Genomic DNA, 23419 nt, shown 5'->3' with positions numbered 1-23419 from the left:
TGGCATTTCACCATGATGCCCAGGCTGGTCTCCAGAGGCTGAGGTGGGAGGTCCCTGAGCTCAAGCAATCCACCAGCCTCAGCCTCCCAAAGTGACGGGATTACAAGAGCAAGCAACCACGTCCGGCCAAGTGTAAGTTTTTGTCTGTTTGTTTTTGAGACAGTCTCACTCAATTGCCAGGAGAGCAGTGGCATGATCACAATTCAGTTGCAGCCTTGACCTTCTGGACTCAAGTAATCCTCCCACCTCAGCCTGCTGAGTAGCTGGAACTACAGGCGTGCACCACCACACCCAGCTAATTTTTTTATTTTTATTTTTTATTTTATTTTTTTTTGAGGTGGAGTCTGACTCTGTCGCCCAGGCTGAAGTGCCATGGCATGATCTCGGCTCACTGCAACCTCCACCTCCCAGGTTCAAGCGATTCTCCTGCCTCAACCTCCCAAGTAGCTGCGATTATAGGCATGCGCCACCACACCTGGCTAATCTCTGTATTTTTAGTAGAGACAGGGTTTCACTATGTTGGCCAGACTGGTCTTGAACTGCTGGCCTCAGGTGATCCACCCACCTCAGCCTCCCAAAGTGTTGGGATTACAGGCGTGAGCCGCTGCACCTGGCCTGCACCCAGATATTTTTTAGATTTTTTTTGTAGAGACGGGATCTTGATATATTGCCCAGGCTGGTCTTGAACTTCTGACCTCAAGCCTCAGCCTCGCTAAGTGCCGGGATTACAGGCATGAGCCACCATGCCAGGAAAAGTAAAGGATTTTAAGATAAGAGGATTATGGCAAATTATTTGGGTGGGTCCAATATAATCACAAGGGTCTTTTTTTTTTTTTTTTTTTTTGAGACGGAGTCTCGCTCTGTCGCCCGGGCTGGAGTGCAGTGGCTGTATCTCAGCTCACTGCAAGCTCCGCCTCCCGGGTTCACGCCATTCTCCTGCCTCAGCCTCCCGAGCAGCTGGGACTACAGGCACCGCCACCTCGCCCGGCTAGTTTTTTGTATTTTTAGTAGAGACGGGGTTTCACCATGTTAGCCAGGATGGTCTCGATCTCCTGACCTAGTGATCCACCCGTCTCGGCCTCCCAAAGTGCTGGGATTACAGGCTTGAGCCACCGCGCCCGGCCTACAAGGGTCTTTATAAGAGGGAGACAGAGGATCAGAGTCAGAGAAGAAGTGAGGACAAAAGCAGGAGTCCCAGCAAGTGAGAGATTTGAAGATTAATGCTACTGACTCAGCCAGGTACTGTAGCTCACACCTGTAATCCCAGGACTTTGGGAGGCTGAAGCACGAAGATCACTTGAGGCCAGGAGTTTGAGACCACCCTAGGCAACATAGCAAGACGCTGTCTCTATGAAAATTGTTCTAAGAAGTTAGCTGGGTGTGATGGCACGTTGCTGTAGTCCTAGCTCCCTAGAAGGCTGGGATGGGAGGATAACATGAGCCCAGGAGTTCCAGACGACAGTGAGCTATGATCGCACCACTGCACTCCAGCCAGGGCAACAGATGGAGACCCTGTCTCTAAAAAAAAATAAAAAATAAAAATAAAAAAGCTAGGTGCCGTGGCTCACACCTGTAATCCCAGCACTTCGGGAGGCTGAGGTGGGTGGACCACCTCAGATCAGGAGTTCCAGACCAGCCTGGCCACGTGGTGAAACTCTGTCTCTACTAAAAATACAAAAATAAGCCGGACATGGTGATGGGTGCCTATAATCTCAGCTACTAGGGAGGCTGAGGCAGGAGAATCGCTTGAACCAGGGAGGCGGAGGTTGCAGTGAGCCAAGATCATGCCATTGCACTGCAGCCTGGGCAACAAGAGCGAAACTCCGTCTCAAAAAACAACAACAAAATTAACCATGTGTGGTGGCTGTGTCTATAATCCTAGTTGCTCAAGAGGCTGAGGTGGGAGGCTCACTTGAGCTAAGGAGTTAGAAGTTGCATTGAGCTATAATGGTACCACTGCTCTCCAGTCTAGGAGACAGAGAGAGGGAGACCCTATCTCTTAAAATAATAATTAAAAATAAAAAATAAAAACAGGCTGGGCACAGTAGCTCACACTTGTAATCCCATTCACTTTGGAAGACTGAGGCCAGGGGATTGCTGGAGGCCAGAAGTTCAAGACCAGACCAGGAAATAAAGCGAAACCCCATCTCTACAAAAAAATGTTTTTTTTCTTTCGAGGTAGAGTCTCACTCTGTCGCCCAGGCTGGAGTGCAGTGGCACAATCTCGGTTCACTGCAAGCTCTGCCTCCCGGGTTCATGCCATTCTCCTAACTCAGCCTCCAGAGCAGCTGGGACTACAGGCGCCCGCCACCACACCCGGCTAATTTTTTGTATTTTTAGTAGAGACGGGGTTTCACCGTGTTAGCCAGGATGGTCTTGCTCTCCTGACCTCAGGTGATCTGCCCGCCTCGGCCTCCCAAAGTGCTGGGATTACAGGTGTGAGCCACCGCACCCGGCCTTACTCCTGAGTAAGCTGGGACTACAGGTATGTGCCACCACACCCAGCTATAATTTTTGTAGTTTTTGGTTGACACGGAGTTTCGCCATGTTTCCCAGTCTGGTCTCGAACTCCTGAGCTCAAGTGATCCTCCCACCTCAGCCTCTCAAAGTGCTGGGATTACAGACATGAGCCACTGTGCCCAGCCTGGGACCATGATCCAGCTATAGGACTCCCTATCTCTCCATGTCTGTAGTCTCTGGCTGTTCTGGACTCGGTCTGTCTGTGCTGGTGACTTCCTCAGTGTGTAACTGTCCGTGTCTGTCTGTCTGTCCTTGTGCCTGTACTTTGTGCTCTTTGTCCCCGTCCCTGGTACCCCCACCATCCACTTTACAGGTGGCTCCCTCTGGTGGTCCACCAGTGACCATCCAGGCCAAATGGACCACGGAAAAAAGAGTTAAGAGACGGGGAGGCATTTTATTAATAGACAGATTGTGAATCTTGGCTGCTGCGGAGCGGGGAAGGAGAGACGAGGGCCGAGGCAAGATACGGGGGACCAGACACAGTCCAGCCTGGCGGGGACGGACCTGGGGGTCTGCCTTCCCAGCCTGACTACTTATTGCCCACCCATCCCCAACATAATTAGCAGGCAGGATGCCTGGGTTTCTCACAGGGGGTGGGGGCAGGGCCTCTGTCCGGGGACGTCACCCGTTAAACTTCCTCTCTCAGCCACACAGGAAGCTGAGCCGGCTTGGGGCCCAGCAAACACAGGCCCCCAGGACCCCTGGGGAGAGGGCCCCGCTGGGCTGGCCCTGCAGGGACCATGGAATCCAGAGCTGAGTAAGAGTCTCCCCAACCCTCATTCTCTGGTACAAGATTCCCAGGCCAGGCCTGAGCCGGCGCAGAGGGGAGCTGGGGCTGGAGCAGGCCAGGGAGGTGCAGTGACCTGGAGGGGCAGGTGGCTGGAATCAGATACTCCGCGGGCCTCCGCTATGACCTCCACTCTGGGACGGGCCACTCTCGGTCCCCTCCTGTCTCTCTCTCTATATTCAGCTCCTGTGATTATGTCTGTAGCTCTGTGGATGCATGTACCCCTCTGAGCTTTGTCCTTGGTATGTCTGAGTGATGGCTTCAGGGGGGTCCCACGGGGGGCGATCAGGGCAGAGGGGAGGCTGGGTGTTCGTATGAGTGGGTGATCGTGTGTGACTTGTGTCAGCATGAGGGTGAAGTGCTGGGGTGCCCCATGGCAGAGACTGTGTGTGCAACTGGGCAGGACAGTGTGTCTGTAGCTGATCTCCCTCCAGATCTCCTGTCTCTCTCCTTGAGCCCAAGGCTGCATCTTCTGCTTGATATGGGGGCAGAGGAGGAGAGCAGAGATTGCAGGGCTTACAGTAAGTACCTAGGTATCCTGCCCTCCTTCCTCTGATGAGACATGTGGGATCAGCCACCAGGGTTCTATGGGGTCTCTCACACAGAGACACACAGACAGCCCACAAGGATCCCACGCAGTTACCCAGCGACATTCATAGCTGTACAGGAAAATATAGACGTCATTCACTTGCTCGGGCACACACACTCACATCTATACAAGAAAATACAGATGTCGTGGCTAGATGCAGTGGCTCATGCCTGTAATCCCAGCACTTTGGGAGGTCAAGGTGGGCAGATCGCCTGAGGTCAGGAGTTCGAGACCAGCCTGGCCAATATGGTGAAACCCTGTCTCTACTAAAAATACAAAAATTAGCTGGGCATAATGGTAGGCACCTGTAATCCCAGCTACAGGGAGGCTGAGGCAGGAGAATCGCTTGAACCTCCTGGGTGGGGCGGAGGTTGCAGTGAGCCAAGATTGTGCCACTGCACCCCAGTCTGGGTGACAAGAGCAAAACTCCATCTCAAAAAAATTAGATAGATAGATAGATAGATAGATAGATAGATAGATAGATAGATAGATAGATAAATAGATGTCATTCACTTAGCTTTAGACTGCACAGGCTGTCCTTTATATCCATGCAGTCCCACCCCACAGATATAGGGGACAGTCTCGTCTTTTCAGGCAGACAGCAGACAGGATCACACACACACTCACTGCCTGCTCACACAAGCCACGCACTCAGCCACACACAATCACACACAGCCACACGCACACAGCCACACTTTCTCACTCCATCCCGTACTTGTGTGCACCATTAACACTGCTGCACACACAGCCTCACACAACCACACACTCACAGCCACAGAGCCCCAGAGTCATGCACATGCCGATGCACCTTGTGGCACAGGCACACACAACCACGCTTGTGTGCAAAGCGGCAGACACAACCACACATGCCTAGAAGCAAGTCTCTGGATCCCTTCTGCATCCCACAGAGGGGGCTCCCCTGCCGTGTTTGATTGGTTCTTCGAAGCGGCCTGCCCCGCCTCCCTGCAGGAGGGTGAGTTGGGAGCCTGGGAGTGAGGGAGTGGGAGGGGAGGGTGGGCCTGGGTCACTGAACTTAGAGGCCTGCTCTCTTCTACAGATCCCCCCATCCTGCGGCAGTTCCCTCCAGACTTCAGGGACCAGGTATTCAAGCTGGCTCCTTGCTCCCCCAGGGCCAGGGCCGGTCCCCCAGGGGGAGGGGACTCTGTTTCTTGGACCTGGAGCCTAGGGAGGCGGTGCCCAACCTCAGTGGCCAAGCAGTCTGCACTTTTCTTCATCTCCAGGAAGCTATGCAGATGGTGCCTAAATTCTGCTTCCCTTTTGATGTGGAAAGGTACGGAAGGGCGGGGAGATCCAAGGACTCAGGGACTCAGATCTCTCAGGGGCCCCAAGGACTCAACACCTAGAGACTCAGACATCTGGAAACCCATACACTAGAGGACCCTGAGACTCAAAGACTCAGGTGCTCAGGAGCCCTGAGAACTAGGGACCTATATGCATTAGCATCCAGGGATTCAGACACTCAGGGACCCAGAGATCTAGGTACTCAGGAAACCAGGGACCCAGGGACTCAAGAACCTAGGAATCCAGGGACCCAGGAGCTCAGGGACTCAGGGACCCAGGGACCCAGGAGCTCAGGGACTCAGGAATCTAGGGACTCAGGGCCTTGGGAACCCAGGGACTCAGGGGCTCAGGAACTCAGGGACCCAGGGACTCAGGAACACAGAGATTTACTCAGGAATCCAGGGACTCAGGGGCTCAGGGACATAGAGATTTAGGGACTCAGGAATCTAGGGACTCAGGGGCTCAGGGGCTCAGGGACCCAGGGACCCAGGGACTCAGAGACATAGAGATTCAGGGACTCAGGAATGCAAGGACTCAGGGACTCAGGGACCCAGGGACTCAGGGACACACAGATTCAGGGACTCAGGAACCCAGGGACCCAGAGACTCAGGGACTCGGGGACTCAAGGATTCAGGGACTCGGGGACTCAGGGATTAAGGGATCCAAGGACTCAGGAACCCAAAGACTCAGAAACTCAGGGACCCAGGGACTCAGGAACCCAGGGACCCAGGGACCCAGGGACCCAGGGACCCAAGGACCCAGGGACCCAGGGACCCAGGGACCCAGGGACCCAGGGACTCCGGGACCCAGGGACCCAGGGACCCAGGGACCCAGGGACCCAGGGACTCAGGGATCCAGGGACCCAGGGACCCAGGGACCCAGGGACCCAGGGACTCAGGGATCCAGGGACCCAGAGATCCAGAAACCCAGAGATCCAGGGACTCAGGAACCCAGGGACCTAGGGACTCAAGGACCCAGGGACTCAGGGACCCAGAGATCCAGGGACCAAGAAGATCCAGGGACGCAGAGATCCAGGGACCTAAGGACCCAGAGATCTAGGGACCCAGAGATTCAGGGACCCAGGGATTCTGAGACCCAGGGACCCAGGCTTGCAGGGATCCTGACAATTAGAGACCCATACACTCAGGATCCCAGGAACTTTGTGGGGGAGGGGGGACATCCTCAGACAGCTGGGATGTCCAGGTCTCTCTAACAGCCCTTCCCACTCCAGGGAGCCCCCCAGCCCCGTCGTGCAGCATTTCACCTTCGCCCTCACAGACCTTGCCGGCAACCGCAGATTTGGTTTCTGCCGCCTGCGGGCGGGTACCCAGAGCTGTCTCTGCATCCTCAGGTGCGGGGTATGGGGGTTGGATGCGGGGGGGATGGGAAAGGCCGAGGCCTAGGGACACTTCGTGGAACGTGTCTCCTCTCTCCACAGCCACTTGCCCTGGTTCGAGGTGTTTTACAAGCTATTGAACACAGTGGGAGACCTCCTAGCCCAGGACCAGGTGAGACCAGCCCCTCTCTCACTCCTGTGGGAGCCCCAGCCCCCACCCCCCAACCTCCCAACCCCTCCCTTTCAGATCTCCCAGGCCTGGCAGGGCACACTGTGTCACACCTGCAGTCCCAGCATTTTGGGAGGCTGAGGTGGGAGAATCGCTTGAGCCCAGGAGTTTGAGACCAGCTGGGCAACATAGTGAGAACCCTGCCTCTACAAAATCTTTTAAAAAATTGGCCGAGTTCGGTGGCTCACACCTGTAATCCCAGCACTTTGGGAGGAAGAGGTGAGCAGATAACCTGAGGTCAGGAGTTCGAGACCGGCCTAACCAAGATGGTAAAACCCCATCTCTACTAAAAATACCAAAAAAGAAAATTAGCTGGGTGTGGTGGCACATGCCCGTAATCCCAGCTGCTCGTAGACTGAGGCAGGAGAATCGCTTGAACCCGGGGGGCAGAAGCAGTCAGCCGAGATCACGCCATTGCACTCCAGCTTGGGCAACAAGAGCGAAACTCCATCTCAAAAAAAAAAAAAAAAAGAAAAAGAAAAATTAGCCAGACGTGGTGGCGCACACCTGTGGTCCCAGCTACTCAGGAGAGCAAGGTGGGAGGATCGCCTGAGCCCAGGAGTTTGAAGCTATGGTGAGCTATGATCACAGCACTGCACTCCAGCCTGGGACACAGAGCAAGACCCTGGCCCACCAGCCGAGCTCATTTTTTTTTTTTTTTTTGTACTTTTAATAGAGACGTGGTTTCACCATGTTGGCCAGGCTGGTCATGGGCTCCTGGCCTCAGGTGATCTACACACCTCAGCCTCCCAAAGGGTTGGGATTACGGGCGTGAGCCACCACGCCCAGCCTACAAGAAAACATTTAAATTAAAAAATTTTAAAAGCCGGAAGCGGTGGCTCACGCCTGTAATTGTAGCCCTTTGGGAGGCCGAAGCAGGAGGATCCCTTGAGCCCAGGAGTTCAAGACCAGCCTGGGCTGGTCTCTATTGGACCTTGTCTCTATTATTATTATTATTATTATTATTAAATTTCTTTTTTTTTTTTTTTTTTTTTTTTTTTTTTTTTTGAGACGGAGTCTCGCTCTGTCACCCAGGCTGGAGTGCAGTGGCCGGATCTCAGCTCACTGCAAGCTCCGCCTCCCGGGTTCACGCCATTCTCCTGCCTCAGCCTCGGAGTAGCCGGGACTACAGGCGCCCGCCACCTCGCCCGGCTAGTTTTTTTGTATTTTTTAGTAGAGACGGGGTTTCACCGGGTTAGCCAGGATGGTTAAATTTCTTTTAAAGAAATTAAAAAAAAAAACCTCCCAGGCCTGACCTGAGCCCTTGGCTCCTGCCAGACCACTCAAGCTTACTCAGAGCCCTCGGAATCCCCAATCCCCACATCTGGCTCAGCCACCCCCGCCCCTCCACGTCCCACCCAGGTCTCCGAGGCAGAGGAACTTCTTCAAAATCTGTTTCAGCAGTCCCTGTCTGGGCCCCAGGCCTCAGTGGGGCTGGAGCTGGTGAGTAGCTCCCATTCCCTGGGCGCCGGACCTTAGGTGGATGGGAAGGCTGCGCCCCAGCCCTGATGACCACAGAAACGTGCCTCTTTCCCAGGGCAGCGGAGTGACCGTCTCCAGCGGGCAGGGTATCCTGCCCCCTATCCCGGGAACTAGCAAGCCGGTGAGCGGGGCTCCGGGACCCTAGAAGGTCGGGGGTCCAGGTGAGGCCAGCCTCCTGACTGACTGATCCCCCTGCCAATACCCCCACCAGCTGTCCTGCTTCGTGGCCCCGGACTCCGGCCGTCTGCCCTCCATCCCTGAGAACGTGAGTGGGGACCCGGGAGGGGTCTCTGGGGATGGGAACAGGTCCCGAAACCCGGACCGGGGATGCAAGATCCAGGGGCCAGTCCACGCCCAGCGCACCTCTCTGATCCTCAGAGGAACCTAACGGAGCTGGTGGTGGCCGTGACGGACGAGAACATCGTGGCGCTGTTCGCGGCGCTCCTGGCGGAGAGAAGAGTCCTGCTCACCGCCAGCAAACTCAGCACAGTGAGGCGGGGCCCGCCGGGCCGGGGTGGCAGTAGGGTCTGGCTCCGCCCCTGGGGGCGGGACAACGGGGGCTGATTCCTGGCTCTAACCCAACTGCGCGAGACCTGAGGGCGAAGCCCTAGCCCCGCCCCTTCGACGGTCTCGGAGAGTTGAATTCTGGCCCCGCCCTCGTGGGAGGGGGCTGCTTTCAGCTCCTCTTTTTTGGGAGTACTGCGCTCAGGCTCCACCTACTATGGGCCACAACAGGTCTGGCTCCACCCCTCCGGACCCTCAGGTACACTGAGAACTAGGGACCTATACACATGGGGACCCAGGGACCCAGGGACTCAGGAACTCAGAGATCCAGGGACCCAGGGACCCGAATACCCAGGGACCTAGGAACATAGGGACTCAGATAACAACTAGAGACCCATACTGCCAGGGACCCCGAGACCCAGGGTCAAAGGCAGAGGCGGAGACTGGCTCCACCCCTAGGGGTGGGGCCGAATGATTGCATTCCAGCTCCACCTCTTCGGGTGGGGTTAGGTCGTGGCTCCACCCCTAGGGGCGGGACAAGGGCGGGCTACATCATAGCTCCACCTATTTCGGGGTGGAGTGCGTGGAGGCTCAGTCCTTGCTCCACCTGTGTGCGGGAAGACTCAGGGGTGTTGCCTATTAACTGCGCCTCTTAGAGAGAGGGATCAGGACGGGATGAGTCCTGGCTTCACCTGCTTAAAGCACTGTTAAGTGGCCAAATTCCTGGTCTCCACATGATTTCTAAAGGGGTTCGAGTTGTCACTCATTACCCAGCAGTGGATGGGAAGGGGGAACAGGAGACTGGGGACGTGGGAAATGCAGCTGGAAGAGACCCCCGCGCTAGAGGGTCCAGGCCATGACTTCACGCCCCGCCATCGCCCCCCAGCTGACCTCGTGCGTCCACGCGTCCTGCGCGCTCCTGTACCCCATGCGCTGGGAGCACGTGCTGATCCCCACGCTGCCCCCACACCTGCTGGACTACTGCTGGTGAGCGAGGGAAGCTGGGAGGTGCCGGGCCTGGGGGCAGGCCCTGGAGGCGGTGCCTGCATGACCCCGTCCCCTTGGTCCGCAGCGCGCCCATGCCCTACCTCATTGGAGTGCACGCCAGTCTCGCCGAGGTGAGCGCGTATCCACCCAGACGGCGGGGATGTGAGGGTTCCCCCTCCCTCTACATCCCCAGATGCCCTCCTCTGCCAAGGACCCTCGGACTCTGAGCCGCCGGCCCCGCTTTTCCGCAGAGAGTACGAGAAAAAGCTCTGGAGGACGTCGTGGTGCTGAACGTCGACGCCAATACTTTGGAGACAACATTTAACGATGTGCAGGCGCTGCCTCCAGACGTGGTCAGTGTCGCCCCTCCCACCTTCCTGCCCCGGCAGGCGAGGGCCCCACACCTGCCCACTCAGGGCCACTCCCTTGTGCTTCAGGTGTCCCTGCTGAGGCTCCGACTCAGGAAGGTCGCCCTGGCCCCCGGGGAAGGGGTGTCCCGTCTCTTCCTCAAAGCCCAGGCCCTGCTCTTCGGAGGGTACCGCGATGCACTCGTCTGCAGCCCGGTGAGCAGCGGGGCCGTTGCGGGAGAGATCTCGTGGGTTCCTGAATGAATCGTAATATAATGATAGGTACAGTAGATGGCCGGACGCAGTGGCTCACGCCTGTAATCCCAACACTTTGGGAGGCCGAGATGGGAGAATTGCTTGAGCCCAGAAGTTCAAGACCAGCCTGAGCAACACAGTGAGACCCCCCCATCTGTTGTTTGTTTGTTTGTTTGTTTGTTTGTTTTTGAGACGGAGTTTCACTCTGTCGCCCAGGCTGGAGTGCAGTGGCATGATCTCGGCTCATTGCAACCTCCACCTCTGGGGTTCAAGCGATTCTCCCGCCTCAGACTCCCCAATAACTGGGACTACAGGTGCGCACCACCACGCCCAGCTAATTTTTGTAATTTTAGTAAAAACGGAGTTTCTCCATGTTGGCCAGGCTGGTCTCGAACTCCTGACCTCAGGTGATCTGCCCACATCGGGCTCCCAAAGTTCTGGAATTACAGGTGTGAACCACCATGCCCGGCCACCATCTCTATTTTTTTAATTAAAAAAATAATGAGGCCGGGCGCAGTGGCTCAAGCCTGTAATCCCAGCACTTTGGGAGGCCGAGACGGGCGGATCACGAGGTCAGGAGATTGAGACCATCCTGGCTAACACGGTGAAACCCCGTCTCTACTAAAAAAAAAAAAAAAAATACAAAAAACTACCCGGGCGTGGTGGCGGGGGCCTGTAGTCCCAGATACTCGGGAGGCTGAGGCAGGAGAATGGCGTAAACCCGGGAGGGGGAGCTTGCAGTGAGCTGAGATCTGGCCACTGCACTCCAGCCTGGGCGACAGAGCGAGACTCCGTCTCAAAAAAAAAAAAAAAAAACAATAATAATAATAATAATGATAGGTAGCATTAATGGAGTGCTTACTTTGTGCCTCTGTTTGCCCCTCTGTAAAATGGGACCCCGATAGTACCACCCAAAAAGATATTAGAATCAGTGAATCAGCATCTTCCCAGCACTTTGAATCGTACCTGGCATACAGCAAGCACTCAATAAATGCTAGCTCCTACTGCTGCTATTATCTCATTTAATGCTCATGACATTTTGAGATGGATACTGCAATAGTCCCATTTTCCATATGAGGAAACCAAGGCTTTGGAGAAGTCCCACAGTGGGTGAATGTTGAAGCCAGGGCCTCGATCTCTGAAGCGCCCTCCCCTGTTTTGCACAACCAAGCTATAAAATCGCTGGGGCGGGGCGGGGGGTCCAGTATCACTTGAGCATCTGACGTTCTTGTCATCGCTGCATCCCAAATCTGCACACAGACCACCCACTTCCTCTGTCTCCACCCTGGCCGGGACCCTGTCGTTGTTTGCCTAAAATTAATGCACTGATCTCTCCCCTGGGACTCCTCCACAAGCAGCCGCCTTCTTTCTTTCTTTTCTTTTTGAGACAGAGTCTTGCTCTCTTGCCCAGGCTGGAGTGCAGTGGCACAATCTCAGCTCACTGCAACCTCCGCCTCCCAGGTTCAAGCAATTCTCCTGCCTCAGCCTCCCGAATAGCTGAGATTACAGGCATGCGCCACCACGCTGGCTAATTTTTGTAATTTTAGTACAGATGGGGTTTCACCATGTTAGCCAGGCTGGTCTCAAACTCCAGACCTCAGGTGACCCACCCACCTCGTCCTCCCAGAGTGCTGGAATTACAGGTGTGATCCACCGCGCCCGGCCCCCTGCAAGCAGCTTTCTGCTTTATCTCTCAGAGTCTGTCCTCCCCGCAGTGACCAGAGGTCACCTGTGAACACCTGAGTCAGATCATTTCCCTCCCCTGCCCACAGCCCTGCAGGTCTTCCACCTTACTCAAGATAAACACTTAAATCAGCCGGGTGGGTGACTCACCCTGTAATCCCTGCACTTTGAGAGGCCAAGGTGGGTGGATTGCTTGAGCCCAGGAGTTCGGACCAGTGTGGGAAACATAGTGAGACCCCGTCTCTACAAAAACTGCAAAAATTAGCCGGGCATAGTGGCGTGCACCTATAGTCCCAGCGACTTGAGAGGCTGAGGTGGGAGGATCGCTTGAGCTCAGGAGGTAGAGGTTGCAGTGAACCAAGATCACACCACTGCACTCCAGCGTGGGTGACAGAGTGAGACCCTGACTCAAAAAAAGAAATGAAAAAAAAAAAACAGGGCCAGGCACGGTGGCTCACACCTGTAATCCCAGCACTTTGGGAGGCTGAGGCGGGTGGATCACAAGGTCTAGAGATCGAGACCATCCTGGCCAACATGGTGAAACCCCATCTTGACTAAAAATACAAAAATTAGCTGGGAGTGGTGGCACGTGCCTGTAGTCCCAGCTACTCAGGAGGCTGAGGCAGGAGAATCGCTTGAACCCTGGAGGCGGAGGTTGCAGTGAGCTGAGATTGCGCCACTGCATCCCAGCCAGGCGAGAGAGTGAGACTCTGTCTCAAAAAACAAAACAAACAAACAAAACAAACAACAAAACAGCTTAAGTCCTCCCTGCCATCCACCAGGCCCCACACAGGGTCAGACACACAGCAGGTGCCTAATCAATGTTTGCTACCTAAATATATAGTAGAATGAGAGAGGGCCAGGAACACCCCAGGGAGCTCAGAACTCCAACGCTTCTTCCAGGGCCAGCCAGTGACCTTCAGTGAGGAAGCCTTCTTGGCCCAGAAGCCTGGGGCACCTCTGCAGGCCTTCCACCGGCGGGCTGTGCACCTGCAGCTGTTCAAACAGGTATGCCAGAGCCCTGAGGGTCCAGCTGGGGCTGGAGGTGGACTGCTGAGACCCCGAGGGCTTGTCTGAACTGGCAGGGTTGAGGGCAGACTCCTGGGTCCCTGAGGGTATCGCTGTAGACAGTCCAGCAGGATCCCCTACTCCAGGGTTCCCAAGTGGGGAAGGACTGAACTCCTGGATTCCTAAAGATGGGAGCCCCGGCCGGGCACGGTGGCTCATGCCTGTAATCCCAGCACTTTGGGAGGCCAAGGCAGGCGGATCACAAGGTCAGGAGTTCGAGACCAGCCTGACCAACATGGTGAAACCCTGTCTCTACTAAAAATTAAAAAATTAGCTGGGCGTGATGGGGTGCGCCTGTAACTCCAGCTCAGGAGGCTGAGGCAGGAGAATCACATGAACCCGGGAGGCAGAGGTTGCAGTGAGCCGAGATCATGCCACTGCACTCCAGCCTGGATGACAGAGCGAGACTCTGTCTCAAATAAAACAAAACAAAACAAAAACATGGGAGCCCCCAACTCCTGGGTTCCTGGAGGGCAACACCTACTCCTAGGTCCCTGAGAGAAATCAGGGTGGAACCAAATCCCAGGTCCCTAAGCAGGTAACTTTCTGGGACTGGGGTGGTGGCCCGAGCTGGACTCCAGAGGGGACAGGTCCTGACTGTGAAATCCCAGGATTTCCTGAGTCCTAGGGATATGGGGGGAGGGGTGGCAGGTGGGACTGGACTTCTAGGCCCCTGGGAGAAGGTAGCTTGGACCACAAGATCCCTAAAGATGGGGTCAACCTACTCTTGGCTCACTGAGAGCAGGTGGGTAGGTCTAGAGGAGGCAGAAATCAATTTCTGGGTCCCTGAAAGAGGCGGGGCTTGGTCCCTGGGGACAGGTCCTGACTTGGGGAGAGAGGAGAAGGTGGGATCTCCGGTTCCTAAAGTGGGCTCTGGTCTGGGGGCAGTGGCTCACGCCTATAATCTCAGCACTTTGGGAGCCCAGGGCAGGCAGATCACCTGAGGTCAGGAGTTCAAAACCAGCCTGGCCAACGTGGGGAAACCATGTCTCTACAAACAATATAAAAGTTAGCTGGGCATGGTGGTGCACCCCTGTAATCCCAGTTACTTGGGAGGTTGAGGCAGGAGAATCACTTAAACCGGGGAGGCAGAGCTTGCAGTGAGCTGAGATCTTGCCACTGCACTCCAGCCTGGATGACAGAGTGAGACTTCATCTCAAAAAAAAATAATAAAAAATAAAGTGGGCTCCAGTTTCCCAGGTGCTTGGGGGTGGGCAGGCTGGAGGCCAGAGATGGCTTCTACATCTTGATAGCAGGCAGGCTGCAAAGTGCTGGCATTCAGATGTGTCTCCTGCTGCTTCTGATTTACTGTCCCCCACCCCAGTTCATCGAAGCCCGACTGGAGAAGCTCAACAATGGGGAGGGCTTCTCAGATCAATTCGAGCAGGAGATCACCGGCTGCGGGGCCTCCTCAGGTGAGCCCTGAGTCCAGCCCCTGGGTCCCCCCCACCCACCAGCACCCCCAGCCTCAGCCAGACTTTGGTGACCACCACACTCTCTCCTTACCCCAGGGACCATTCGATCCTATCAGCTCTGGGCAGACAATCTAAAGGTAAGACCACCAAAACAATAGGCTTTGGCTTAGGCCTGTAAACCCAACACATTGGGAGGTGGAGACAGGATTGCTGAGACCAGAAGTTTGAGACCAGCCAGGACAACACGGCGAAACCCCATCTCTACTAAATTAAAAAAAAAAAAAAAAAAAAAAAAATTAACTAGGTGTGGCTGTAGTCCCAGCTACTCGGGAGGCTAAGGTGGAAGGATGGCTTGAGCCCCAGGAGGTGGAGGTTGTAGTGAGCCGAGATCGTGCCACTGCACTCCAGCCTGGGTGACAGAGCAAGACCCTGTCTCAAAAACTGCTTGTTGGCTGGGCGCGGTGGCTCGCGCCTGTAATCCCAGCACTTTGAGAGGCCGAGGCAGGCGAATTGCCTGAGGTCAGGAGTTTGAGGCTGAGACGGGCAGATCACAAGGTCAGGAGATCGAGACCATCCTGCCAACATAGTGAAATGCTATCTCTACTAAAATTACAAAAATTAGCCGGGCATGGTGGCAGGCGACTGTAGTCCCAGCTACTCGGGAAGCGGAGGCAGGAGAATCGCTTGAACCCGGGACGCGGAGGTTGCAGTGAGCCGAGATGGCGCCACTGCACTCCAGCCTGGGTGACAGAGTGAGACTGCATTTCAGCAAAAACGAACAAACAAAAAAAACCTCTGTTCTTTGAGACTCCATCTCAGGAAACAAAAACAAACAAACAAAAAACACTTAAGTGTGTCTCAATGGATTAATTTAATTCCACAACAGTCAGCAGGTAGGGTCATGACTACGATCGTGTTCATTTATAGAGGTGAAAAAAATGGAGATTCAGAGAGGGAAAGGGGCTTGATCAGCATCACACAACCTGGGATGGGGAGGTGGGATCTGGCCCTAGCCCCTCCCCCTTGGTGTTTCCTCTCCTGCAGAAAGGCGGTGGTGCCCTCCTGCACTCAGTCAAGGCCAAGACCCAACCAGCAGTCAAGAACATGTACCGCTCGGTGAGGCTGAGCTGGACAGGCCACTCTCGCTGGGGTGATGAGGGGGAGGGGACAGAGGACACTTTGACCTCCCAAGGATGGAGTATTTTGACCCTGGCAGACACTTTAAACACAAATGATTTAATCAGAACTGAACCAGCAGTTAAACCCTTAACAGCTCTTCCCCCTTTTATTTTTTTATTTACTATACTCATTTTTGTTGGAATCCTACCCCCCACCCCCCTGTAAAATTGACAGCCAAGATTCACCGGCAAACATTCTTTGTCCTTGGATGCCACAGTTCCAGGTTCTGCCTTTTTTCTCCCAAGCTCAGAAGTTTCCTGGGGCCAGTTCTTGCAGCTCAAAATTGTCCGTGCGATTTTATTCTTCACAGCTTTGAGACAGGAACACCTTGCCCTGTTGCTTCGCCATTCCCCATTTTATTTGGGGATGCCTTCCTCCGGGAATACTAATTTTATATTAGTCAACGGGGTGAAAGTTTGCATTGACTTCTTAGGTGGTGTATGGCGGGTGGTGAACATATTTGAGACACGCAGATGGCAAAATAAAGCTATCTTAGGGGACAGAAGGCTGAGCTCTCAAATGCCCAGGATCCCACCACCCTCGGGTAATTCTCTCTCCACTGCTTTATAGGCCAAGAGTGGCTTGAAGGGGGTGCAGAGCCTTCTAATGTATAAGGTAAGACCAACAGCCGGGTGCAGTGGCTCACCCCTATAATCCTGGCACTTTGGGAGGCCGAGGCAGGAGGACCGCTTGAGTCCAGGAGTTTGAGACCAGCTTGGGTAATATAGTGGGACCTTGTCTCTACAAAAAAACATTTTAAAATTAGCTGAGTATGGATTGCTTGAGTCCAGAAGGCGGAGGTTGCAGTAAGCTGAGATAGCACCACTGCACACCAGACTGGGTGACAGAGAGAGACCCTGTCTCAAAAAAAAAAGAAGACCGTGGCTGGGCGCAGTGGCTCACTCCTGTAACCCCAGCACTTTGGGAGGCCAAGGAGAGCCGATCACTTAAGGTCAGGAGTTTGAGACCAACCTGGCCAATATAGAGAAATCCTGTCTCTACTTAAAAAAATACAAAAATTAGCCAGCCGTGGTGGTGGGCACCTGTAATCCTAGCTACTTGGGAAGCTGAGGCACGAGTACTGCTGGAACCCAGGAGGTAGAGGGCAGTGAACCGGGATCGTGCCACTGCACTCCAGCCTGGGTGATAGAGGGAGACTCTGTCTCAAAAAAAAAAAAAAAAAAAAAGACGACGACTGGCTGGGCGCGGTGGCTCACGCCTGTAATCCCACCACTTTGGGAGGCCGAGGCAGGTGGATCACTTGAGATCAGCAGTTTGAGACCAGCCTGACCAACATGGTGAAACCCCATCTCTACTAAAAATACAGAATTAGCTGGGCATGGTGGCGTATGCCTGTAATTCCAGCTACTTGGGAAGCTGAGGCACGAGAATCGCTTGAACCCGGGAGGCAGAGGTTGCAGTGAGCCAAGATTGCACCATGCACTCCACCCTGGGCAACATGAGTGAAGCTTCATTTAAAAAAAAAAAAAAAAAAAAAAAAGACTAACTAAAGACCAATGGTAGGGGGTGATGGGGAGACTTCGTGGCAGAGGTTCCCAGTTCATGCATTCTCTTCCTAGGATGGGGACTCCATCCTGCAGAGGGGGGGCTCTCTGAGGGCCCCAGCCCTTACCAGCCGCTCAGACCGCCTGCAGCAACGCCTCCCAATCACTCGGCACTTTGGACAGGTGAGAGCGCCCCCTCCCGCCATGCACACACCTGGAATTATCACTGAATCCTCCACCCATCCCAGTCCCCATCCAGACATCTCACCTCCTTCTTCAGCTTCCCTAATATGTGCACCCACTTCACACTCACCCTCCTTTAGCAAGCCTCAGCCCCCTGATTCTGCAGTCTCCTGAGGTCCTATCACCCCCACCCTTTGCAGAACCGGCCCCTTCGCCCCAGCAGGAGACGCCGGCTGGAAGAGGGACCTTCCGAGCCCCCAGGGGTGGGGTAAGGCTAAAAGGGAACAGCGGTGTTGAAAGTGGGAGGCCAGGACTGATGGGGAAGAGGGTCCCCAAACTCCAGAGCAGCCTGACCAGGGCTGGGGGGTCTCGGGCAAATATCTGAGGCTGCCCATCCTCACCCAGGACACCCCCTCTGAGTCCTGAGGATGAGGGGTGCCCGTGGGCAGAAGAAGCTCTGGACGGCAGCTTCTTAGGGTCTGGAGAAGAACTGGATTTGTTGAGCGAGATTCTGGACAGCCTTAGCGTGGGAGCCAAGAGTGCAGGCAGCCTGAGACCGAGCCAGAGTTTAGACTGCTGTCACAGAGGAGACCTGGACAGCTGCTTCAGCCTGGTGAGAGCCTCGCCCACTCCCCCAACCCCGCCCCAAGTCTTCCCCTAATGGTCCATCCAACTTGCCAGCCCCTCTGCCATCTAAAAGCCACAACTTCCCTATCCATCCCACCTAGCCTAACATACCAAGATGGCAACCAGACGATAAGAAACTACCAGAGCCAGAGCCCCAGCCCCTGTCCCTGCCATCCCTGCAAAGCACCTCGTCTTTGGATGCCACCAGCTCTTCAAAGGACCCCAGGTCCCAGCTAATACCCTCAGAGTCCGACCAAGAAACCTCTCCATCCCAGTCCTCAACAGCTTCTGCAGACCCAAGCAGCCGAGGGGACCCCGAACCCTCTCCTCTCACAGAGCCCCTAATTCTTCATCTCGCCCCTTCCCACAAGGCAGCTGAAGATTCTAGAACCCAGGAAAACCCCGCTTCCTGGCTGTCCACTGCACCCACTGAGCCCAGCCCTCCAGAAAGCCCCCAAATTCTGGCCCCCACAAAGCCCAACTTTGATATAGCCTGGACGTCCCAGCCCCTTGATCCTTCCTCAGACCCCAGTTCTCTGGAGGACCCCAGAGCCCAGTCTCCCAAGGCCCTGCTAGCAGAGCACGCTCACCTCCAGCCACTCAAGGAACCAGGAGCGCCGAATTCCCCTGCTACACCCACCAGCAACTGGCAAAAGCTCCAGCCCAGCAGCCGGCCCAGAGTCGCTGATCTTAAGAAGTGCTTTGAGGGTTAAGAATCAGGGGTCCGGCCGGGCGCGGTGGCTCACGCCTGTAATCCCAGCACTTTGGGAGGCTGAGGCGGGCGGATCACAAGGTCAGGAGATCGAGACCACGGTGAAACCCCGTCTCTACTAAAAATACAAAAAATTAGCCGGGCGCGGTTGTGGGCGCCTGTAGTCCCAGCTACTCGGGAGGCTGAGGCAGGAGAATGGCGTGAACCCGGGAGGCGGAGCTTGCAGTGAGCCGAGATCGCGCCACTGCACTCCAGCCTGGGCGACAGAGCGAGACTCCGTCTCAAAAAAAAAAAAAGAATCAGGGGTCCAGGAGAGACCCCAGTCCTTCAGTAAAGCCACAGGAGCCCAAAGCTGGTTTTTTCCTGGTGAATTTCTCTGGTGCCCTCATTCTGCTCAGAAATCCATCCCACCCACCTCTGTCCCTCCAAGGGCAGCCTCTCGAACAGAGTCGTAGCGGGGAATTCCAGGAAGCCTCCTGGTCCTCTAGAATCCCGGCAACCTTACAATTCCTCTCGGCATTCGTCACTTCCATCTCAGCTAATGCTCCCACCAGCTCAAACACACCAATAAAGCTTTTATTACATCTTACTTCTAATTTTATATACATATATAAAAGTGAATAGCCCCATCCTCTCCTGACCTCAGGGGCAGAGTCTTCAAGTACCTTCTTCCCTGCTATTCTTAAGCACTGGGTGGATCTGACTGCCCAGAGAGGGCACTGCCTTTCCCCAAGGTCATACAGCAATGAAGGGAGACAGATGCAGGAGAGGGGACCTAGATGGGCAGGCAGCCCCGCACCGTCTCCTTGGAGTCCTGAGGGGCCCGGGCCTCAGCTGCATGGGAGAACTGAAAGAAAGGAGAGGGGGCTGTGGAGCCTGCAGGACACACAGAGAAAAGTTGGTTCCGCAAGCAGGGAGGTGGGTCCCGAGCCCCAGCACCCTGAGCTGCAGGCACAGCCAAGCAGAGGCAACATGCTGCACAGAGCCCACCAGGTGGGTGCCCCCAGCCTCTCCCCACAAGTCCTCCTGAGCCATCAGAGGCTGGTGTCTCGGTGGCAGCTGCAGTGTACAAGCCAGCACCCCGCAGTCCTGGGCAGTGTTGGTGACTGCAGCAGGCCCCAGCGTTCAGATGAGCCGCTCTTCCGGCGGCAACTTGAGGTTGGGGGTCGGTGGCACACGGGCACCCACCTGCTCCTCGCTGCTGGGCCGGTAGGTGCCCTCCGTCTGCCGCTTCTCCCGAAGCTTCCACACCAACAGTGCCAGCCCCACAGCCAGGAGCAAGATGGCCAGGATGGAGAAGACCACAATGATAGCAGTGATGGCCTCCTGAGACTTCAGAGAGGGGACAGGGGTGAATCACCTGAGCCTAGGTAGCCTGTCCACCTCCACCTGAATTGCACCCCCCTCAACAACCCCCAACCCACAACACACACACATATCTGCCACTTTTGGTGATCTGATCCCCACACTGGGGCTTCCTGGATCCCTACCTACCTTATCTGGGGTGCTAAGGCTCCCCACCACCTGCCATGTCTGGGACACCCCTCGCAAGCACCTGCCATGTCTGGGACACCCCTCGCAAGCACCTGCCATGTCTGGGACTTGGGCTTTTTTTTTTTTTTTTTTTGAGACAGAGTCTTGCTCTGTCACCCAGGCTGGAGTGCAGTGTCACGATCTCAGCTCCCTGCAACCTCCGCCTCCTAGGCTCAAGTGATTATCCCTGCCTCAGCCTCCCGAGTAGCTGGGATTACACACGTGTGCCACCCTGCCTGGCTAATTTTTTGTATTTTTAGTAGAGATGGGGTTTCACCATGTTGGCCAGGCTGGTCTCAAACTCCTGACCTCATGATCTGCCTGCCTCAGCCTCCCAAGGTGCTAGGATTACATATGTGAGCCACCGCACCCAGCCGGGACTCCTGCTTTCATCATGTCTACCAAGTCTGAGCTCCTTGCTTCCTCACCCACCTGAGAGGCATGTGGAGTTCCTGAGCCCCCACATCTGATAGCTACAGTGTTCCTGCCCACTCCCTCTAGGGTCTCCTAGTCTTCCTGGTCTAAGACTTCAGGTCTCTCCTACTTAGAGCTCTCCAAAGCCACCCTGACCTGCCACCTCTGGGGGAAGGGGGTGTCTAGTCCTCTCTACATGCTGTATGTGTGGCCCCTGGATAACATCCTTGCTGCCATCTTCCCACATATACCTCCAACTCACCAAGTTGCCATTGGAGCTGGAGCTGGTGGGTGAAGGCACAACAGTGCTACTGTCATATGCAGAAGAGGCCAATCCTGTGGAGGTTGAAGGCAGAGACTAAATCAGTCTCCATCTTTCTCTCCCATCCCCGCCATGGGCACCTGCTTTGGTCATTCCCCTTCACCTCCTCCCAGCAAGTCCCAATTCAAACTCTGCCTTTCATTCGCACAGAGACAGTGGGCGCCTTGCAGGCAGGACCTGTCCCTCGGGTGTTTGCTCCTCCGGACACCCCCCCCACCCAGCCCAGCAGAGCCCAGTAGGGTGTCCGGAAGTCCAACCCTCCCCCACTCACCACCCGGCCCTGGGCCCTTAAGGATCTGGGCGGGCCTAGCTTTTCCCTGGAGTGTCTGACTCACACCTCCCCCCAGGCTCCCAAAACAAATCTAAGACTGAATAGCTGGGGTCTACACCTTCAGCCAACCGGGTCGACCGGGCTCGGCAGGCCTCCTCCCAGCTCCCAGTTCACCCAAAACACCTGCACTATGCCAGGACTCAGGTACACAGCCCTTACCTCCCACCAAGTCCTACTTAGGAGCCCCCACTACAACACACAATTCCACCTGGCTCAGGAACTCAGGTCTCCTAGACCACCTCCCAGGGTCCAAGGAAGAAACTAGAAATCTTAATCTCCCCGAGCCCTAACCCTGTAGACCCCTCCCCAAGGTATTTCTTGCCCGCTTCCCAATTCTTGACCCTCTCTGTGCCCCAGATACCCAGCGCTTCTAAGCCACGTCCCCAGCAGAGATCCAGGAATCCGGACCCCTCCCCCCAGAGCTCTCAGCTGGTACCTACTTTGCCCCCAGACTCGGCCCCAGCGGGCCAGCACGAACGGCAGGCCCAGCACCAGGAGCAGCCCCAGCCCGGGGTTCGCCATGGGCTGGGTGGCGGGTTGGCAGCGCCGAGGAAGGGGCTTCTCGCGCGCGCCCCTCCTACCGCATCTCCGGCCAGGGGCACCTGCGACGGGGCACCTGGGGGCAGGAGAAGGAGAGAGGCCCGGGCATTGGGATCGGGGTCTGGACCCGGGCGCAGGCCCACAGGAGAAACAACTGGCGCCAGGGCACCCATGAGTCCCGCCCCGCCCCAGCCGCCAGAGGTCAGCGATTAAAGATTAACTCCTGGGAGCGCGTTCCTGGGCTGGGGAAAGGAAGGCGACGGGACGGGTAAGGTGGACGGGCGAGGGCGCAGGCCTATCGGTGCGTCCTGCTTTCCTACCTGGCCCGGGCGTCTTTGACCTAGCTCAGGTTCCTGGTCCGTGCCCCTCCCTCGAACCCTCGGTCCGTCGGTCGGTCTTTGGGTCCGATCCCACCGGCTCCGCCCGCTCACGTGACCCGGAAAGTTTAGTCACTCACCTGGGAGGAGAGCGCACTTCCGGCTTGTGCACCTGAGCCTCGATAAGAGGGCGGAGCCAAGAGGGGGGCGGGGCCGCGCTGCGGGCGCACCTGTAACGGGACCCTTACACCTGCATTGCGAGCCATGTGTAGGAGTGCACAGGTGTGGAGACGCACGGGGTATGTATGTACCCGTGCACGAGGCACTCCTGCCTAGGGCAGACTTCGATGGGGAGCGCTCAATGAGAAAAAACACCCGCCCAGGCGCAATGTCTCACGCCTGTAATCCCAACACTTTGAGAGGCTGAGGCAAGAGGATCGCTTGATGCCAGGAGTCCGAGACCAGCCTGGGCAACACAGCGAGGCCTGATTCTCTACCAAAAAAAAAAAAAAAAAAAAAAGAAGAAGAAGAAGAAGAAGAAGAAAATAAGCCCGGGGCTCCGGCGTGATCCTGTAATCCCAGCGCTTTGAAAGACCAAAGCAAGAGAATCACTTGAGGCCAGGAGATCGAGATCCGCCTGGCCCACATAGGGAGCCCCATCTTTACAAAACAATAAGAAAATTAGCCGGATGTGATGGCACCCACCTGTAGTCCCAGCTACTTGGGAGGCTGAGGTGGGAGGATGGATTGAGCCCAGGAGTGGAGGTTACAGTGAGTGAGCTATGATTGTACCACTGTACTCCAGCCTGGGTGACAAAGTGAGACCCTGTCTCTAAAAAAATTTTAAAAAGATAAAACACCTGTACGGTTAACACCTGTGTGGAATCAAACCTGTACAGGCATTCACATATAAGAACACATAGAAAACATCTGGCCAGGTGCGGCGGCTCATGCCTGTAATCCCAGCACTTTGGGACGTCTAGGCGGGAGGATCACCTAACGTCAGGAGTTCGAGACCAGATCAGCTTGGCCAACATGGTGAAACTCTTGGCTTTACTAAAAACACAAAAATTAGCTGAGTGTGGTGGCAGGCACCAGTAATCTCAGCTACTCGGGGGCTGAGGCAGGAGAATTGCTTGAACTCAGGAGACAAATGTTGCAGTGAGCCGAGACTGGGCCATTGCACTCCACCCTGGGTAACAAGAGTGAAATTCCATCCCATAAAAAGAAAAAAAAATCTGCATTGAATCAC

At 55.5% G+C, this 23419-nt stretch overlaps 2 protein-coding genes across 3 annotated transcripts in view; one reads left to right on the top strand and one right to left on the bottom strand.

Annotated features, from left to right (window-relative positions):
• The first annotated feature begins 3162 nt into the window (after window positions 1-3162).
• On the top strand, window positions 3163-19299 carry LOC105484692 (DENN domain containing 1C). The gene is made up of 23 exons (XM_011746536.3): window positions 3163-3277; window positions 4805-4869; window positions 4954-4997; window positions 5138-5187; window positions 6430-6549; window positions 6637-6706; window positions 8126-8206; window positions 8301-8366; window positions 8457-8510; window positions 8624-8734; window positions 9636-9736; window positions 9822-9867; window positions 9988-10089; window positions 10174-10299; window positions 12925-13029; window positions 14414-14504; window positions 14601-14641; window positions 15549-15620; window positions 16254-16298; window positions 17264-17371; window positions 17572-17639; window positions 17777-17984; window positions 18100-19299. The coding sequence occupies exons 1-23, from the start codon at window positions 3261-3263 to the stop codon at window positions 18709-18711; spliced, it is 2403 nt and encodes an 800-aa protein (XP_011744838.2). The 5' UTR covers window positions 3163-3260; the 3' UTR covers window positions 18712-19299.
• LOC105484683 (crumbs cell polarity complex component 3) overlaps window positions 19266-23419 on the bottom strand; it is an 8862-nt gene continuing 4708 nt past the window's right edge. The window contains exons 6-10 of one of the 2 annotated variants that reach the window (XM_011746528.2): window positions 22171-22307; window positions 21751-21926; window positions 20920-20993; window positions 19899-20042; window positions 19266-19557 (exon numbers count right to left, since the gene is read on the bottom strand). In XM_011746528.2, coding sequence (XP_011744830.1) covers window positions 19486-19557; window positions 19899-20042; window positions 20920-20993; window positions 21751-21832 — 372 coding nt within the window. In that variant the 5' untranslated portion in view covers window positions 21833-21926; window positions 22171-22307 and the 3' untranslated portion in view covers window positions 19266-19485. Of the gene's footprint in view, window positions 19558-19898; window positions 20043-20919; window positions 20994-21750; window positions 22308-23419 lie in introns of both variants that reach the window. The other variant, XM_071087952.1, reaches the window with a different exon arrangement.

Source organism: Macaca nemestrina, chromosome 20, assembly GCF_043159975.1.
Source record: "Macaca nemestrina isolate mMacNem1 chromosome 20, mMacNem.hap1, whole genome shotgun sequence".
Classification (NCBI taxonomy): Eukaryota; Metazoa; Chordata; class Mammalia; order Primates; family Cercopithecidae; genus Macaca; species Macaca nemestrina.
Note: the sequence above shows the minus strand (reverse complement) of the source record. Positions and strands in the feature narration are given on the sequence as shown.